Genomic DNA, 20,715 nt, shown 5'->3' with positions numbered 1-20,715 from the left:
TAAGCTCCAGAATATGAATAAAAGCATTGAGAATTCTAAACAACAATTATTTGGTCCTTTCTCGCCATAAGCAGAAAAATATCACTTGTGTTACGCGTGATCATTGGCTGTCTCTGACTGAGACCTATCAATTGGTATCAGAGCTAGGCAAGGATGACAAGCAACAAGGAACGCATCGAAATGATAGAAACGAAGCTCGGGGAGATGCAAGATAAGATGCAGCGCATGGAGTTAAGAGTTAACGACAAGTTGGCTCACATTGAAAAAACCTTGAGCAAACTTGCAGAGTCTTTCCATACATCCAAAGATGCACCTACCATAAACAACAACATAGCAACATCGCGACTAAACCAAGAAGACAAGGATGGCAGACAGCAGCAGTTTCAATCAAGAGTGGCAAAACTGGAGTTCCCACGTTATGCTGGCAACGACCCCACCGAGTGGTTCAACCGCGTCGATCAATTCTTCGAATACCAAGGGTCAACGGAAGACCAAAAAGTTGTCTTGGCTTCATTCCACTTGGAGGGAGAAGCTAACCAATGGTGGCAGTGGCTTAGGAAATCTTATCAAGAAGAATGACGAGACGTTACTTGGGAAATCTTCATGGAGGAGCTATGGGCGAGGCTTGGGCCAACCGATTGCGAGGACTTCGACGAGGCACTATCTAGGGTCAAGCAAACCGGCACACTTCGGGATTACCAGAAAGAATTTGAGAGGCTTGGCAACCGGGTTCAAGGGTGGACTCAAAAGGCTCTTGTCGGCACATTCATGGGAGGATTGAAACCCGAGATATCTGAGGAAATTCGGCTGTTCAGATCGAGAACTCTTAAGGAAGTGATCAGTTTGGCAAGAATTAGAGATGAACAATTGCAGCGATAGAAGAGGTTGGTGAGATCACCGGATTTCAGCCGTTCACCGCCACCACAAATCTTCAACAACTGTGCTTCACCAGCAGTGCCAATTAAAAAGCTTTCTTGGGAGGAGATGCAAAGGCGAAGAGCTTAAGGCTTGTCCTTTAATTATAATGATAAATTCACTACAGGTCATAAGTGCACAAAACCACAGTTGTTAATCCTTGAAGCCGAAGACGAAGAGAACATACATGAAGAATCTGCAGCAACGACAAAACTTGAGAGTGAAACAGGGGAAGACACAGCAATGATCCATCAGCGGTTTCCTTTACTAAACCTTGGGGACAATGGTTCTTTTCGAGGAGGGGGTGATGATAAGAGCATACGCAAGTCCCAACGAGAAGCAAAACCCAACAGCAAATATGAAGAATATGCATGGGCACATGCAAGCAACCATGCAAGCCATGCATGAGGTGGGCATCACGTGGACGTATGTCTTGACTCCTTCAAGGACTCTTCAAGGATACAACGGGAAGGCTTTACGACGTCAAGCCGTATTGATGGAGAATTTATATTTAAACATAGTTCCTTTAAGATTGTTATTTACTTCGAATTCTTAGCTAAGTTGTTTTATTCGTTTATTTAGCCGTAATTGTAGGATGGAAACCAAAGTCTTGTTATTATAAATAAGCTCCAGAATATGAATAAAAGCATTGAGAATTCTAAACAACAATTATTTGGTCCTTTTCTCGCCATAAGTAGAAAAATATCACTTGTGTTACGCGTGATCATTGGCTGTCTCTGACTGGGACCTATCAGGAGGGTTGCGGGAAAGCCACTGATCTAATCGTGGCCTAGGATGTAGAGGATCATGAAAGAATATTTCCTCCCGGTAGATTACCAACAGCAGTTTTACATGAAATATCAGAATTGCAGTGAAGGGAATTATAGTGTTGATAAATATATGAAGGATTTTTATCGTTTGTATTCAAGAAATAACATGAAAGAGCCATAGTTTCGGACAGTTACAAAGTATATTGGCGAATTAAAGCAAGAGTTGCAAGATGAGATTGTAGTCGTGATCTGGGATATGGGTACATTTGTTGCTAGGGCAAAGAAGTTAGAAGAATGGTAGCAACGTGCTATTTCTAGAGCTCAGTAGAGACAATTCATTGGTGTGCAGAAGAGACCAAACAGTGTAGGGATTGAAAACAAGTAGAAAACTTGGCCTGGTAGTAGTCAGGTGCAACAAAAAGTACAGCAGCAGCCTAAACAACAGCAGCCACTTAGACAGCAGAATAATCCTTATGCAAAGCCTATGCCAAGAAAGTGCTTCAAGTATAAAGAACCAGGGTACATATCGAATGATTGTTGTTCTAAAAATTTGAATTTAGTAAAGGCTGAAGTCGGCGAGGCATAAATGAATGATGTTGGGGATGAAGATGACAAGGAGGTCTTGGAGTTAGAAGCAAATGAAGGAGAGTTACTAAACTGTATTGTGCAGAAAATTTTATTAGCGTCGAAATTTGAAAAGGCGCAATAAGATTTTCAGAACACATGGCACCATCAATAATAAGGTATGCAATGTAATAAATGATAGTGGTAGTAGTGAAAACATAGTTTCCAAGGCATTAGTTGATGTAATGAGACTTTCGACGAAGAAGTATCCTACACCTTATAGAATTGGATGGATAAAGAAATGGACTGAAATGCGAGTGACAGAAGTATGTCGTATTCCTTTCTCCATTGGGAAGATTTATAAGAGTGATGTGGCATGTGATATAGTAGATATGGATACGTGCCATCTTTTATTGGGGAGACCTTGGCAGTTTGATATGGACATAGTACATAGAGGAAGGGATAATGTATACGAGTTTTAGTGGAATAACAAGAAAGTTCATTTAGTGCCTTTAACAAACAAGAAGAAAAATCCTAAGGCTGAAGGGAAGAATTTTCTAACTATTGTGAAGGCACATTTAGAAGAAGATTGTGACGGTTGTAAGAAACTACAGAAAGAAAATGAGCTCGAGATGATATCTATTCCTAAAGAGGTACAACCATTGTTAGCTGAGTTCACTGACATCACCCCATCAGAGATGTAAGATGGGCTACCGCCTTTGCGAGATATCTAGCATCATATAGACCTAGTCCTAGGCACAAGTTTACCTAACTTACCCCATTATCGTATGAGTTCTCATAAGCATGCAATTTTACAATGACATGTTGATGAATTATTGCAGAAGGGCATCATTCGTAAGAGTATGAGCCCAAGTGCTGTTCCAACTTTATTGGTGCCAAAGAAATATGGGAGTTGGCATATATGTGTGGACAGCAAGCAAATTAATCCAATTATAGTGAAATATTGTTTTCCTATGCCGACATTTGGAGATTTGCTAGATCAATTAAATGGTTCTCAGGTTTTTTCAGAAATAGACATGCACAGTGGGTATCATCATATTCAGATTAGGCTTGGAGATGAGTGAAAAACAGCATTCAAGAAAAATGAAGAGCTGTATGTAGGGATGGGCATTGGTTTGGTTCGGTTTAGTTTCGGGATAAATTTTCGGTTTCGGTTCGGTTCGAGTCGTAAATTCAAAAAATTCATTTGGCTTTTAGAGAAAATAAAAACCAATCCAGAATCGATAGTTCAGTTCGATTCGGTTTCGGTTCGGCTTCAATTTTTCGGTTCGGTTTCGGTTTTTCGGTAATGGTTCACTTAACGGATCGGTTTAATAAATTGGTTTTTGGGTTTATCTTAACTTGCACACAAAGCCTACTATAATCAATGTATAATCAACAAAAAAAAAATAATTTACAAATTTGTATAAGCAAAAAAAAATTACAAAATTGTGGACTAAACTGAATAATTTTTAGAATCATCGTCATTGTTTTTAATATCAAAACTTTTGGCTCAAAACATAAATAAAATAAAATAAGTTTTTGTGCCATAATATAACTTATCAAAAACATAGGGATCAGATGTTATCTTACCATTATTGACTTTTGGTCAAGGACACTTTTGAAAAGTTTGCAAAATATGTTAGGCCATAATAGAATTTCTATATGCAAATATTTCCTAAATATTGGGTCACACTAAAATTTTATAAGAGAGAGGGACCCAAATGATATTATCGGTTCGATTTGGATTTTTTAAAATTTAATCCAAAAACTGAACCAAACCGAACTGAATTTTTATATTCAGTTTTTTTAAAATTAAAAAATCAAACCGAAACCAAAAAAACAAACCGAACCGAATTTTTTTCGGTTCCAGATCGATTTTGCCCACCACTAGCTGTATGAGTGGCTCAAGATGCCTTTCAGATTATCCAACGTACCAGACACTTTTATGCGCTTAATGAACTAGGTTCTTAAACCTTTCTCTTAAAAATTTGTTGTGATATATTTTGATGATTTTTTGGTGTACTGTATTGATGTGGTGACGCATTTGGGGCATTTGAGATTGGTTATAGAGGTGTTGTGGAGGAATAAGCTTTACATTAATCTGAGGAAGTGTAGCTTCCTGCAGAGTAATGTAGAGTTTTTAGGTTTTATAGTTGGTGTAGATAGGGTTAGAGCTATTGAGTCGAAAATACAAACGATTAGAGAATGGCCTATGCCTAAGGCTATGAGTGAAGTTTGGAGTTTTCATGGGCTGGCAATATTTTTATAGAAGGTTCATTCACAGTTTTAGCACTATAGCTATTACAGAGTGCTTAAAGAAAGGAAAGTTCAAATGGGGAGAAGAAGAAGAGTCGAGTTTTACGGCCTTCAATATCTCATCTTCAAGTCATAATATTTCTGAATTGTTGATGCGCTTTACTTTTTTCATTTTCTGCTCTATTAATTTCTCAATATACTTGGAAAAAAGTTTGTTATTCCGCGAGGTCTTGGAACTGGATGATGATGTCTCGTGTCTTTCAGTTGTTGAAGTTGAAATCGGTGATTTGCTTCGACGATTTCTAATTCTTCTTTTCAAGTTCTGTGGATTTTCCTGACTTAATTCTATATGTTTTTCATTCGTCAATTCCAATGGAAGGGTCACTAATTTTCCATTTGTACGTTGCAACTTGATAGGCTCTTCTTGATTTAATTGATTCAACTGTGTCCGAATCTCTTTCATTCGTTGTTCCAGAGTTGCTGTAAGATGTTGTTTTAATGAAGCTACAATCTGGATTAAACTCTGATTTTGGAGTGATAACTGTTCGTGGGGTGCTAAGAATGAATCAACCCAAGTTCTTTCCTCAAGAGTTTCCGTCCCGTATTCCTCTGGGAGTGTTGGTTCTTGCGATGGTTCTGCCATTCTTGTATCTTGAAAGTTAAATACAGTGTAAGCTCTGAGAATTGTGCCTTGAGTTTGTTAGAATCGCCTCTCAAAGAGAGCACCAATTGTTGTTACAATCAAATAAGCTGCTGTTCTTTGTATTTGCTGTTGCTAGTACTCTCTGTTTTAGGTTATGATCTTCAGTTTCTTTATGTCTTCTTGGCTTTTTGACTTCTTTATGGCTTCTTGCTTGTCTTCCTACTTGCTCTGCTTCAGAGGCCGATCTATGCGTGAGCCCGGTCTAGTACAAAAAAATTCAAATATATCCCTTATGTTTTTATTAATTTAGTAAAATAATAGAATTTTTATTTTTTTTCGTATATGTCCCTAATTCATTAACCTTATGATTTCATCAATTTAGTATAATAATAGAGTTTTTATTTTATATTCAAATATATCCCTAACTCAATTACCCTTTTGTTTTCATCAATTTCATATAACAATAGAGTTTTTATTTTATATTCAAATATGTCCCTAATTCAATTATATTATTTTCAATTGAAATTAGTGACTTATTTTATAAAATGATTAAATTATATATTTATTGAATAGATTGTAAATATTAGGGAGCTAAAATTTTATTATTGTCTTAATTTATTTTAAAAAATTCCAATTGAAAAAAAAAGTATGTCAATATAATATAACATCATCAATGGTATTAGAAATACTTATAAAAACAACATATAATAACAATAATCAACATTTTCATAAAATTTTTATATGAATTTTCAGACTTTATTTTTTAGTTCTATTAATTAGGAGGACAAGTTAAAAAATAAAATTTGAATATTTTAAGAAACTTTTAATAGAAGGATTATCAACATCTAGTTCTTTAAAAAGAGTTAGAACACCTGATAAAGAAACAATTGCATCCAAGTATTTTTTTGCTTAAGTGAATTTAGTTTATTATTAAAACTTTTAACTAATAATACTTTTATAATTTAAATGGATGAATAAATTTAATTGTTTAATTTATTAAGCATGGTAATTTAGTACTTGATTTCAAACATAAAAGCTTTACTTGTAATTTTTAATTGATTGTAATTACGTATATTAATCTATTTTAGTTTAGAATTTTTAATCCTTATATAATTATAAGTTATTATAGGTTACAATGTCAGATTACATAATTGAAAAATAGTGTTTTAATATTTAAATTATCTTTTATTTTCAACTATTTTTTAATAATTATTTTTATTTATAGTACATATTTATGGGAATAAAATTTTTAATATTTTCCTTATTTAATATACTTCTTCTTACTTATAAATTTTTATATTTACTTTAAAATATAAATTTTAAAATTTAGTGTAGATAATAAAAAGTCCTGATCATCCCCTGCTCTGCTTCTTCTTTTTTGCTCTGATTTCCATTTTGCCTTTTTTTTTCCTTTTTTGCCCCTCCTCTCGCGTCCCTTCATCCTTGGCCTTTTATAGTGAATCGGGAGTCAACCAATACAGGTGTCAACCATCTATAGTTACATTTATTACATCTGTCCAACAATTATTTTTAATTGATAATATCCATTTCAATAATAACCAATAAGCGGAAGGGGCAAAAAATAAATTAAAACCATTATTGTAACCGTCGGACGGTCAAGATTTCATCAGACGGCAGGAAAGTTGCAAGAACTTTAATCGTCCCTCGCTGCATAAATTAAAACCTCGCTTGCCCATTCAATGGTCCCTTAACTCTGCCCCTGCCTCTGCATCTGCCTCTCTACTCTCCTCTGTCTCTCTGTACCAACAAATGGCACTTTTTTTTTGCCCCTGATGCCAGTCAGATTTTGTAAAGCAAAACAGCGTATATAAATACATGGCTTCTCGTTTTTTTTAGCTTCAATGGCTTCCTGGGTCTCATTTTAACGACCATCAAAGCCTGACAAATCCTTTTAATGTTCTTTTCTTATTTTTTTCCCTTGTTGAAAAAAAAAAAGTTCTAGCCACCTTTCTTTCTTTCTTTTTTTTCTTCTTTATTGTGTGTGAAAATTGAAAAATGGGGGATCTTTTTCAAAATTTCGACCCAAAATCAATCAGATTAGAGACAGTAACGCGGGCAGCAAAGTTGTTGTTTTTGTCAGCCGGGGTTGTTTCAACTTTCATGTTGTTTAAAGTGGCAATAATCCCGTACATTTGTTCCACGGTATCAACAATCCCGTACATTTGTTCCACGGTGTCAACAATCCCTAGCCTCTTCATTTCTTTGAGGTTCTGGCTGTCGCCGCCGTACATTTTCATCATAGTCAACTTCTTCATCATCACCATCGCCGCTTCTTCCACTTATTTTATTCACTAATAAAGCCAATCTCTCTCAAAAAGCACCTGAAGTAAAGCTGCGAGTAAGGGCTCTCCCGCAACAACCATGGTTTCAGTCACAAGAAGAAAATGGAATTGATCGCAAGCAAATGCAAACAGAAGCTGATAAGTGTTTGATGTATGGATACTGAAAATTGGGATTAGAAACTCAATAGAGTTTAGTTAGAACACAGAATTGACTCTGCAGCAAGTGAACAATTTTCGAAATCTTTTTCCATTAAGATGCTTTGCATTTGTGTTGAAATTACGTGAAATATTCTAATCCCACTGTCAATTAGTGCATAAAATATTAAAATTTGATGATGCATCCGATGCTCATTAGTAATGAGACATACTAAACTCAAGGAATAACACACTAAAATGTTGTGTTTTTGGTTCTCGTCAAAACTGTGTGGGCTCCATGGTATATAATAAAACGATAATGATACAAATGACTGTCTTGTTAGCCTATATGTTTATAAATATTGATTTTGATGATAACAAACCACATGTATTTATTGAGTCAAGATTTATGAATTGTGCTTTTATAATAAGAAAATGATGTTATGGGATTAAAGCATTTTGGACTAAAATGAAAGTAATTTTAAAATCTTTGATAGTATTTTAAATTTCGGATTTAGACCTATTTGAAACTATTTAAATGTTTTTGGACCATTCTATAATTTCACATAGTTTGGGTAAAGTCATAATTTCAGAAAGTTGTGGGATTGACAAAGCATTATTCTAAAGTTCTGAAATTGGACTTTTTTTGCAAACTTTCATAACGTTTTGGGCCACACTATAGTTTTATAAAGTTTTGGGGTCAAACTATAAATTTGGAAAAATATTCACTGTAGCAGTTACTGTAGCAAGCGGAAATCCGGATTATGACAAACGGAAGTCCGGATTTTAGGCAGAATCTATCCGAATTAAAAGCGGAATTCCGGATCCTGACAAACGGAAATCCGGTTGTTGGGCAGTAAGCTACTGAGCGTAAGCGGAAATCTGGATGTGACAAAGCGGAAATCCGGATGTTCAGAAATTCAAATTTGTGGCTGTAACGGTAACACTAAGCGGAATTTCGGTTGTCCATAACCGGTAATCCGGTTATGACCAAAATGTGCATAACGGCTAGTTTTTTAGCTCAAACTATAAGAACTCAAATCCAACTCATTTTCAATTTCTCCAACAAGCAAAAACAAAAAGCACACGTGATATCTTGAGCTTACAACTTGCAAAACACAAATCATTGAATCATTCATTGTTCTTCATCTTTGAATATCTACTCATTGAGTGAGTTTCATTGTATCTTTCATTTCTTCAATTTATTTGTAAGAGTTTGAGTGTGTGAGACACTTGAGTGAAGAGATTGGGAGATAATCTCTTTGTTGTAAAGGTTTATTGACACCTCAAAGTCAATTGTAATTGTTGAAGCCTTGGAAAGGCTTGGATAGTGAAATCCTCGAGCTTGGATCGCTTGGAGGCGTGGACGTAGGCGGAGATTGCCGAACCACGTAAAAATTCGTGTGTTTGTTTCTCTTCTCCCTTACTCTCTAATTATCGTGCTATTATTGAACTTATTGTTTTCAATTATTGTTAAGACATTAGATTGCTTGTTGTGTGGATTTGTTAGGATAATTTTTAAAATTCCAATTCACCCCCCCTCTTGGGTTGCACACTTGTATTTCATGTCTTAATTATTAGTATTTAAATTTGAACCCACAATCCTTAGAATAATGAACCAATGGGCCTTTGGTCCAGTGGGAGAGCCCTTGCACTTAGAATAATGAGTGCAAGGGTTCGAGCCTCCATGAAAGCATTTATGGGGCTTATTTATAATCCTTCCTCAATTATCAAATAATTGAGTGGAGTCAGTCTATTCCTCACAAAAGGTGAGTAGAGTGGACAGCCCTCGAATATTTGAGAGGGTTTGAAGAATTTGGGTAATGCTTCAGAGGAGTACATGCCACGATGAAGGTCCCAATTGTAGAATCTGTTTATAAATATTAATTGTAATACCTACAGTCCTGTATAACAGTATTCAAAAAAAAAAAATTTGAACCCACAATCATTGCCGTCGAATATGATTAGAAAATATTATATCAGTAAATAAAAAGAGAACCTTACTTCTTCATCATGAGTAGGAGGGACGTATTCATCATGAGTAGGACGGACGTAACCAGGATAAGATTAGCCGGGGCCGTGGCCCAGGCTTTTGAAATTCTTTTATGGTCATTAAAAGAATAAGGGTCTGATTACAATGCAACTGTGGTATCGTTCCACAGTTGCATCTAGTCGTTGGATTCACTTAGATGGGTGGGATCTATTGGGATCGAACAGCTGGAAGCAACTATGGCACGGAACCACAGTTGCACCATAATTTTTATTAAAAAAAATAATACTTTATTATTATTAAAAAAAAGTAACCCTACTGAATTATAAAATTATGAAAGTGTTCTAATTAATTGAAAAAAATTCATACTGCCCCAACATTAAATGTCCAATTATAAATAATTTGATCAACTATTAAAATATTATGAGACTTAAATGTAGATATAAGACAATATATTATGAAGATAAAATTAAAAACTAATTGAAGACAAAAGAAAATCACTTTACTCTTTTTATTTTTTCCAATTTCTTTCGAATGCTTTGAATAAAAAACATACTTTCTTTATTTGTTTGTCACTATGTCAATGCCTGAATTTCATTCTATTTCCCTAAATCAAAAGTACTTTCCTTCAATTATTTACTCTTTTATCATTGATTTTTAAGTTGTAAGCGTAGTTAATTCATTGAATTTTCCAATTGATCTTTAATCTAGTTTCAAAATCCCTACATTTTATCATGTATTCATGTTTTCTCTTTGTGCTGCACTATATGAATATTTTTGTTATTATTAAAAGATTATAAGAACAAATTAAGTGATAACTTAGTTTTGTATATTGGAAAATATTTTTGATTGTATTGATAATGAAACTATCGTATATTCTTTTCAACACATAAGATCTCGTCGAATTGTCTTTGATGAGAACAATTTTAACAAATAAATCTATTATCAATATAGTTTTGATGCTATATATTGCTATCTAAATTTTTAGAATTATATTATATTTTAAATAGAGTTTTAATCAGGTACACGTAGACACATTCCATAAGAAGCACGACTATGCACATGACAAGCTTGCATTTGGAGGTTGTGGAACCCACAATACGGTTTCCCAAATGAGAGCTTGCCACACGCACAATCACGCACCTGCATCAAGTTCGATTTTAAATGTCTCACAACTCAATCAAAATCCTGACTACATCCCTAATGAGTAGCAAAGGATGGAAATTCTTCAGCAAACTTCGTGTTCGGTTGTATGCTCTCATTTGTCAATATATTATGTGTTGGATAAAAATATAAAATTTAATATATCTAACAAAATAAGCCTTTGTAAAATCATTAACTAATAATTTTAAAATCACTTTGTAAATATAAAAAAAAAAGTACACAAGAATTTGTATCTTTATTATTAATTTAAATGAAAAAGAGTAACATCAGAAGCACAAACTATTTGTGCAAGCATAAATGTAACGAACAAACTCATGTAGCATAAAGATATAAGTTGGGTAAAAGTATCACGACATTTTTTTAACTTTAAATAGTGTTTATGTTGTAATTTTAATTGTCATTTTTTCCTCAATCAAATCTCAATTTTGTGATAATTTAGAGTTTAATTAAATTGTCGAACCACTTCTACCCTAAGGTAGCGCATACTTGAAATTGAGCATTTTGTTAAATAATTATTCATTAAACATCCATTATTAAAAACAAAATGGAATTTATATTCTACAACAGATGAAAACTGAATAGCCATTAATTTCAACATTGAATAAAAATAAAGAATATTAAATGACGCTGTCATAACCACTGTATATTATATTGTATAATTCTCATATTAGTATTTTAATTTGGACTAAAGAATGGAATCTTCCGTTCATATGAAATAACATTCGTGGTAATTGCTTTAAAATTTTATTTTTCAAAATTAGAGATCGAGAAATTGATCTTGCAAACAAGTTTGAAAAGATGCCCGAACTCGGTGTTTTCTTGGACTGATACTCGAATTTTCTTGGAAAGATAGATTCTGTGAGAAGTTTAGTAATAGAATAGAAACTTGGAATAGATTATTATTTATCTCACTCATTGGTATTTGGTTTATGATTACAGCTGATAATACTGTAGATGACTCGTCGTTTACTTTTTGACAACAAACAATGTATGTCGTCACATTAATAAATGATCAGACGCCGTTACGTCTTTTTGTCTTCTTGGAAAACGACGCGTCATCTACAAGAATCAGTTGTAGGATCTGAAATTTGAAATGGCTGTGAATTTTTCATATTTTTGTTTTTTTTTGCATTATCTAATTTCTTTTATATTTTTGGGTACAGTGTTTGTAATAATTAGCTCATTGGTTGGTCTTCCTGTACACGAAGTTGACTAGTCAAGGTGCGTGAACGGTCCCGATCCGCTCATGACAAAACCATGATTTCTGAAAATATTTAATTACCTAAACAATATTTCAAATAATTTAATCTACATAATTCAGGCCATTTATTTACTTTAATTTGGACCAATGAATGGAATCTTCCGTTCATAAAATTAAACTTTTTTCCCCCGATTCTCAAAGTCCTGTCTTGCACTAATTGATTTTGTTAGAATTAAGACCGGTAAAACTTAATTCTTTTCCCCAAGAAATCACCACACATTGGTCTTATTACGACAAGAATGAAAAACCAAGATAGAAATCAGAAAATAGAACAAGAGTATTTAACCAGAGATAGAGATTAAAAGAATATAAGTGAACTGGACACATAGATAATTATAGAGGTTCGACTGGACAACCTACATCCTCTTGAGAAACAGAAGCCATAGCTTTTCTTTTATGCTTAACAGATTACAAGACTTAGAGAGATTGATAGAAGGAACATTATTCAACTAAGTTTGGCCTTGAAGGCTTTATATACAACTCTGAGGAGATCCAGATAGGTGTGTTGCACACCAGCTCTTATTCTAGGTTTGTTGAAACAAACCCAGAGAGTTCCCACCAAGTCTAACCGTTGGTAACAACTCTTTAGTTTGAAACGGCATTAGCAGCTGCCGTTTAACTAAAGCTTGATTCCGTTGATGCTCATGCAAGTCACGTGCATTACTTAAACTCTTCGTATGATAGAGTCTCGTTGTCATATGGGCAGCATTATCTGTTTGATCGCTTTGTCGTTTCTTATTCCATTCCAGAAACGACAAAGTCGTCTCCTTCATAAATTCCTAATTCAGGTTCACAATTAACAGATTTGATTCCGATTCTAGAGATTAAACTGCACTTTTAGCAAGAATTAAACAGTAAAAAAGAAATCAGCCTCAGCAAACACAAGTGAGATGCGTAATGATTAATGAGCAAAGACAAAGATTTACATGGTTCCGAACTGAAAATCAAAACACTTTGATGTGATTTACTCAAATTCGCATCTTCATTCAGATGCTGAATTAACAATGAACTAACTTTGACCCAAGAAGCAACCTGAAAAAATGATAATAATAAATAAATAAATAAATACATGTAAAATCAGAACTGGAGGTTGGAATAAATTAAATCGCCGTGGCTTGATCAGCTTAAATGCTTAATCAGTATTACTTACTCAACAAGCAACAGCAACGATCTTGTTGACACGACTTCGATAAATCAAAATGCTTGTCTTAATATCTGATAAGTGAAAATAAAATGTCAGTGGCCTTTCCAACTAAAAGGCAGAGGACTAATCATAATAACGGAAGAATCAATCTATGTGAAGGCATCCAAAATTCAAATGAAAAGCAAAGTAGTAAAGGCAAGGTAGATCATGCACGCATTCTAACGAGGTTTTTCTTATACCAGAAATGCTCTAAGATGGAGATCCTCTTTAACTCCTTCCGCAGATCCACACAGTAGACATTGGCTAGGAGGTACGGCTATTGTTCTTCAGTCTGAAAGCAATTTCTCTCGGTTTAATCAAATGCAGAAACATGCAAGAGTCAGTAATAAAAGGAATGCGTACAGGTGAATTATTACCCTTATTTGGATAAAAAATTTCAATGTTAATAAAATTGGTGATCGTGTCGGTCTCATTTTTCAGCTTGATGTTCGATTAAGTCTGTTCTGTTGTTTAAAATCCTAGCTATCTTTGGTTACGGGACCTACTGGAAATATATTTTCTTCCAATCCAAGACAGCATTGATTTCACCACTCCATTCTTGGAATTCATACTGAAAAAAACAGTTAACTGGATGTACTTCTGAAGGAAGAAGACAACAGAGATGCAACAAAGAATGAGAATACATCTTACCACCATTGCCTTGGCCCCTTTAATTCCAAGATTATGCATATTAAGAATGGGACTAAAACTCCAACTTATTATGCCTCTGCATCTCCAGCCAATTGTCACTCTGCTTCAATACCAGAATGACTTGATCATCTGAAAGAAAACATAGATTTGGAAAACATGGTATCAACTTTATCCAAAACAGAAAATACTGAATTGACACGCGATTCTTTAATTACCACTCACCAACCGAAGTTTCGAAATCCTATTTGTAATTAGAGCTCCCCTCAGCCATACAGGGGAAGTTCCAACATCCTCTGTTTCCTCTGCTATCCACCATCGTGACACTCACAGTTGGTGGAATGTATGACTGATCTAATTGGCTTCTAAGTCCAGTTTGATGGTGTCTTTATGTCTTTATGTCCTTCATTTCAACAACATTAATTTTTAGAGCGATAACATATATATTAAACACAATGTTGTTACTTTGAGAAAAATAATTTGACAAAATACATGAACAGACCAAATCGTCCATTGTTTGTCTTATTTGCAACAAAGAAGTCTAATGAACTAAATTTTCAATTCACGTTTTCCAAAAAAGAGTGAAAAACTAAGATTCACATGAATTGACTAAAGAATTAGTAATAAAACAAGGGACTATTTGATCTGTCATGCTTTTTGCCAGATTTAGACAATCATGAAACCACATTCAAGAGAGGTAAAGCTTTGAAAATACGATTGAAGACAAGTATTTTCAGTTTCGGTAATCTACTTTAATCTCTCCGTGATATTATCATAGTAAAGAAGAGGAAGGTACTAATTACCTTTATACAAACTACCATTGTACAAATTGGATAAAATGAATTGTATCAACCTGCAACCAGGATTCTGAAATGTGAAAATAAAAATCGAAGTGAAACATTTTCAATCTAGCTAGGGCAGTGGATTAATGAAATCAACTGACCTTGTTTGTTATTGACCACAGTAAGAGATGGAGTGAATCTGAGCTATGAATTCTCTGAGTTTATGTTTCATCATACGAATTGGCCATCTCTGCAAACACGAGGGATGTTGGCAATCTTGGAACCCTCTTTTGTATGCCATTTGCACACTTTTTCTAGCTTTGGACAGCTCCATATGTTTAACCACAAAATTGAGGATGGGAGGCCCGCCTCTGGAAATGATGTCAGATTTGGGCAATCATCGATCCACAGAAATTCAAGAGAGGTAAGGCTTTGAAAACCCTTTGAAGATAGCATTTTCAAGTTTCGGAATCCTATAATGTTCAAATAAGATAGAGAGGTGGGCAACATCATTCCCATCTCCTCGTCTGGAAAACACTCTGCTTCATCATCATCACATCCTTCAATCCAGAGGCGTCTAAGAGAGGTAAGCCTGTGCAACCCCCAATGGATAATTGCCTTGTACATTTTCACATCAACTCTTCTAATTTCTAGTTCCACTAGGTTGGTGGGAAAACCTTCTTCTGGAAACCTTACAATACTTGGACATCTATTTATACATAAATGTTGAAGATAGTTGAGTTCGTGCATGTCATTGGGAAGGGATTCAAGCTTCTCACAATTCTCTATCTCAAGCCATTTAAGAGATGAAGGTAGCTTCCGTCTTGCAATGAATGTTAGAGAATCACAATAACGGATGCACAAGCTTTCCAGTTGTGAATTCTTGCATAACGGCAATATTCCAGAGAATTTGCTACAATTCAAAATTGAAAGTTCACGGAGGCTAGAAAATCCTGCAACGCCATTTTCTTCGAATTTGGTGTCCCAATACTCCCATTCCGGCAAATCCTCAAACCAAAGAGTCTCCAGTGATTGAAAAGGATTCGAGCAATGCTCTCCATAACCCATGCTTTTGAGTTTCCTCAAACCTTTAACAGTAAGATGTTTAAGTGAACTCAACAACCCAAACGATGGCAAAGATGTGCAATTTTCACAATTTTCTAATCCAAGGACCTCCATCTTGGAGAAAGATGGATCTGCAATCCAAGACGGAATTTTTTTGCCACCGTAGCCCTTGATTGTGAGTTTCTTGATACTTGTACAAGGTTTTAGCTTGCCAAGTACAAGTTCTTCTCTGCTCTCATTTCGTGAGTCGTCAAATTGAGACCCCCACTGCAATTGAGACCTCCATTGCAATGACAATGCTTCTAGATACTGCTTCTCGCATAACATCGCTTCGCTTGCCTCCCATGGGTCAATCACATTCTCTAATCCTGAAATAGAAAGTTCTCCACCAACAAATGCTAAACTCTTCAGATCTTTCAAGCCAGATGATTTGGTATCTGTGCCCACAATAAAATTAGATAGTGCCTGAAGATTCTTCAACTCCTTCATTCCAAATGGAATCTCTTTTATTAAATATGCACCCATTATATCAAGATGGCGCAAATTGATCAAATTTCTCAATTTGGATGGTAACTTCAGTAAATAATAACAATCTCTTAACAACAAAACTTGCAAGTTAATCAGAGAGCACGTTGGCTTGGGCAAATTTCTAATCCGTGTGTCAGAAAGGTTGAGATACCTCAAATGTTTCCAACCACTCATCGATCCTTTAGGCAACTCGGTGATATAAGATCTGCTTAAAGATAACACCCTCAGTTTCCCACACTTAGATAATAAATTAGAAACTACCAAATCATTCATGTCATACCGACCAGAACTTGAAACTGACACCGGCAGAAATGTCCTGAGATGCTGAACTTCATGCACTACGTCAAGCATGTTGTTGCCATCATTCACACTACAGTTATAAGAAAAATGACGAGACTTCTGTACAGAGGAGATTGACTGTAACACCCTAGGCGAATCCCACATCAGCAAAGTACGGGAGAGATGCTTGGTTTATAAGGGGTGATCCACACCTTAATTGGCAAGACGCGTTTTGGGGTGTATGGGCGCCCCAAGAACAAATCCGTGCGGCGGACAATATCTTGCCAGGTCTGGGTTAGGTCATGACATTGTGGTATTAGAGCGGCTCCGCGTGTCCTCTTGAGCGATAGTGGGGCAAACCTCAGCGAGGACGCTGAGTCCCCAAGGGGGGTGTATGTAACACCCTAGGCGAATCCCACATCGACAAAGCACGGGAGAGATGCTGGGTTTATAAAGGGTGATCCACACCTTAATTGGCAAGACGCGTTTTGGGGTGTATGGGCGCCCCAAGAATAAATCCGTGCAGGTCTTGTTAAGGTCCAAAACGGACAATATCTTGCCAGGTCTGAGTTGGGTCATGACATTGACTTGTTGGCCTCTTCCCATCTAAAATTTGTTTGTCCAGAAACCAATTGTGCCAAATCATGAACAAGGTCGTGCATGACAAATTTAGAGTTATTACTGCTTGACGGTTGGAGTATCGACCTCGACACTAGATCAAGAAAATACTTGCGACCCAGAACTTCCGGTTGGTTCTTGTTGTTTCTTGATTGTTGAATGATGCCTTCAGCCATCCATAAGAAAACAAGTTCCTTCTCCTCAAATTTATAACCTTTGGGGAAAATACCACAATAAGAAAAACATCTCTTCAGGTGAGAAGGAAGATAGTGATAACTCAAATTTAACACTGCGAGAATGCCACTTTTGTCGAGGTAGATCCAAGATTTTGTTGTTCAATATTTCGTCCCAAGCATCATGTCTCTTAGAACGTAAAAGTCCACCAAGAGCCTTTGCGGCTAGGGGCAAGCCTCTGCACTTTCCAACTACTTTGTCACGGAATAAATCTGAAATTTGTTGTGCAGTAAGATCTCTACTCACAAACGCGTGCATCATGAACAGGGACCAGCAATCTTCATCTGACAGGCACCGTAGATTATATTGTTGAGTTGGTTCCATTGTTGATGCAACATGTGAATGGCGAGTGGTGACAACTATTTTACTGTTTGGTGCAGCACCCATGAGTGGAGCTTTCAGGTCTTCCCACAAGCCGTAGTCCTCGTTCCAAACATCATCTAAGACCAAAAAGATTTTTTTACCATCGACTGCTTTTTTCAACTGAACCTGCACTTCATTTAAAGCCTTGAGATCACAACTCGAGTAGGTGATTGACTCGAGAATTGCCCTTGAAATGCTCAAGACATCAAAGTCCTCAGAAACGCAAACCCATGCTTTAATGTCGAACTTGAAAGTTTCCACCTCCTTATCATTGTAGACCTCCCGAGCAAGGGTTGTTTTTCCAATCCCACCCATGCCGACGATGGGTATTACAGCAATATTGGCATGACCACTCGGGGAATTGGCCGATACCATTTCAAGTATTTTGGCCTTATCTTGGTGTCTCCCAAAGACAGTACGTTCTGTTGGAACACTTGAACTGGGTGGCCTTCGCTGTGCAGCTGTATTTGACGATGCCCCTCCAGGAGTCAACTGCAATCCAAGTTCAATTCTTTGTTTACATAGTTCTTCCAAGCGGCCAGTAATGTCTTTTACGCTGGAACGCATACTGTGATTGAACTTAACAGTATACCGATTGAAACAACGGAAAAAAGCTACAGGGAGGAGCCTCTGTACTTTGCTAGTGCTGGCCTCATGATCATGTTCTGCTATCAACTTGTGCTCCAAAGCTCTGGTGGCAAACACATCAAGAATGTCCTCAACATCATAAGCCAAGTCCCGAAGACTGTCCAGCCAAATCTTCACAGCCTGGTCCGTCAGTTGCTTCTCCTCTGCATCGCTGAGAACCGCCTTAATCATCGTCAAAGTGTTTTCCCACTTCTTGAGCTCCGAATCAACCCCGCCTCCAAGTTGACGAACAAAGTTGAGTAATTCACCATGGGGGGCCAGTCTGTCAAAAATCACCTGAAAGAAAGCTGAGAGTAAGAGCTCTCCAACAGCCATGGTAAAGGATTGAGGGCAAGAAAAGGAGTATAGGATCAAATGGGATGGAATGAAAGAAAAGAGAAAATAGAAAGCAGTGCGTCAGAAGCCTGCAGAGGTTGATTTGATTCAAAACCGCGTGGACCCATACGTATCTAATCTAATATTTTTTTGACAGGGACCCTAAAATTACTAATATTTTTTTTCTTTGGTTTCTGAAAATCAAAGTCTTGCAATCCATACACTTATGTATTGTTTACTTTCTAGAGGAGAATAAAAAGTGTGAATTGATCACTTTTTAATCTTGGCTTATAATTTTAGAGAGTGAATTTTATTATTTGTTACACCTAATTTTAGAATAAACAGTGAAATTTTTATTTCTATGAGAGAGGAGGGGGTAGAAATAGTATCATAGATGGTGTCAAGTTGTGGCAGACCCAACAAATTTGATTAGAGGGCTTAGTTAAAAAAACTAATCTAATTCAGGGCAACTTAACTCAGATTTGTTTTTTTTAATTAAAAAGTAATGATAATTGTTGATGCAAGATTCTGGTCGAATTGGGCAGCAACTACACAGATACGTCAACACTTAGATTTGTAATTGATTGAGGATGATTATGAGCTGCTTCCTTTCTTAACGCATAGGACTTTACAACCTCAAGCTTTTCCTCTAAAGACTCCTGCACTCAGAAAGAACTGGTCAAGGGAACAAGTTTCCATGATGGGTTGCTTTTGGATGAGGGGAGCGCATTTCTGCTCATAGGTGCCTGGTTAGAAAGCTTTTCACCTCCAAACTCCAGTCCTCCAGTTTTTAGTGTTAAGAGTGAAACGAATCAAGACTAGAAATTTAATATATCTCCTTTCAACTAGGCTGCCTTTTTAGTTGCTCAACACTACAACAAGAGGCTGTTAGTATTTGCTTTTTGCTTTTCTAGCTTATTGGTATTTGTTCAACAGAAAAGTCGCGTTGTTTTTAAATGCAGGTGAGGTGGCACATGTCAAACCAATCATTTAAATTTTAAACCAGCGGTTACAACACCCTTGGTGTAACACCCTAAATTAACCTTAAAAAGTCAAGAGGAATTTGGAATGAAACCTCATAACATTAATCTTATAACAAATCCTAAATAAAGTCAATGTTGTCATAGAGGAAGCATATTATCCACAATAATAAATAACTCAACAATCCTCCAAAATAAAAACTAGCTCTAAGCAATAATTAAAGTAGCTACAATTAATTCATCTAGAAAATGCTAAAGTTTTTCAGCTAACAAATCCTCTCTGCTAGACCAAAAGCCCACATCTCTAAAATCACTCTGCAAAATGATGGAGATGAGGGATGAGCCGTTAACTCGGTAAGCAAACTCATGCATAAGGTTATTAATACAAAAAAAAGTATATAATCATTATTATGAAGTACCATAAGTCAGGAAACAGTAATCATTTTATAATCATATGTGCTTAGTAAAACCCGAATCAGTTAAGTTATAACGTGATAATCATTTTCAATAAATGATCGTGTAAGATTCTTATGTCGATCCAAAGCAATCAATAATAACCCCAATCACACGAGCTCACTCTCGGCCTATAATTATCAGGACAAGATTCTTATCAATATCTTATTCAATTCTGACCTAGATAGGAAAACCTAAAATATCCTTAAACCTTATACTCTTACTTAAGCACATCAATTCACTAACTATACTAGACTATCATACAGGAGTTGATTCCTATCAAGTTATAAATATGTCGGAAAATTATAAATATCACGAAAGCTATTGTGAACATGTGGCATTCAATAAAAAATTAATAAGATTAATTAGAGTTTACAATCATCTCCGAAAACTGATTTCCCACAAAAACATCAAAATTGTCCAGTAATGATATAAATAGAGGATTGTTGTTTCAAAAATTCATAACTTTAGTTACACATGTCCAAAAATGGTGATTCCAGTTTAGAAAACAATAAGGAATCAGATTTAAATTTTACAAGACATTTACTAATGAAAAACTAGCCCAAACTGAGCTAAATATCAGCCCTCACAATTCTAGAGAACAGTTTCCAAAAA

General features: G+C 35.7%; 2 protein-coding genes across 6 annotated transcripts in view; both read right to left on the bottom strand.

The window, feature by feature from the left end:
• Positions 1 to 12,229: 12,229 nt before the first annotated feature.
• The window catches only part of LOC102623169 (putative disease resistance protein At3g14460), a 41,611-nt gene continuing 33,125 nt past the window's right edge, over positions 12,230 to 20,715 (bottom strand). Inside the window, exons 2-10 of one of the 5 annotated variants that reach the window (XR_008053002.1) lie at positions 14,779 to 15,367; positions 14,639 to 14,702; positions 14,061 to 14,238; positions 13,839 to 13,967; positions 13,565 to 13,758; positions 13,388 to 13,479; positions 13,155 to 13,219; positions 12,931 to 13,036; positions 12,230 to 12,838 (exon numbers count right to left, since the gene is read on the bottom strand). The gene's annotated coding sequence lies outside the window, so the exon portion shown is untranslated. The remainder of the gene's footprint in view (positions 12,839 to 12,930; positions 13,037 to 13,154; positions 13,220 to 13,387; positions 13,480 to 13,564; positions 13,759 to 13,838; positions 13,968 to 14,060; positions 14,239 to 14,638; positions 14,703 to 14,778; positions 15,368 to 20,715) is intronic. The other 4 variants (XR_008053003.1, XR_008053004.1, XR_008053006.1 and 1 more) reach the window with 4 other exon arrangements.
• Positions 16,655 to 18,776, bottom strand: LOC127898643 (putative disease resistance RPP13-like protein 1). Its single transcript, XM_052436851.1, has one exon. It carries the CDS (start codon positions 18,665 to 18,667, stop codon positions 17,315 to 17,317), a length of 1,353 nt encoding a protein of 450 aa, XP_052292811.1. The 5' UTR covers positions 18,668 to 18,776; the 3' UTR covers positions 16,655 to 17,314.

This window comes from Citrus sinensis, chromosome 3 (assembly GCF_022201045.2).
Source record: "Citrus sinensis cultivar Valencia sweet orange chromosome 3, DVS_A1.0, whole genome shotgun sequence".
NCBI lineage: Eukaryota > Viridiplantae > Streptophyta > Magnoliopsida > Sapindales > Rutaceae > Citrus > Citrus sinensis.
The sequence above is the reverse complement of the archived record's forward strand: the minus strand, read 5'-3'. Positions and strand labels throughout refer to the sequence as shown.

Excerpts from the sequence above, each read along its gene's own strand:
- LOC127898643 (XM_052436851.1), bottom strand. The coding sequence starts at position 18,667 with ATGGCTGTTGGAGAGCTCTTACTCTCAGCTTTCTTTCAGGTGATTTTT.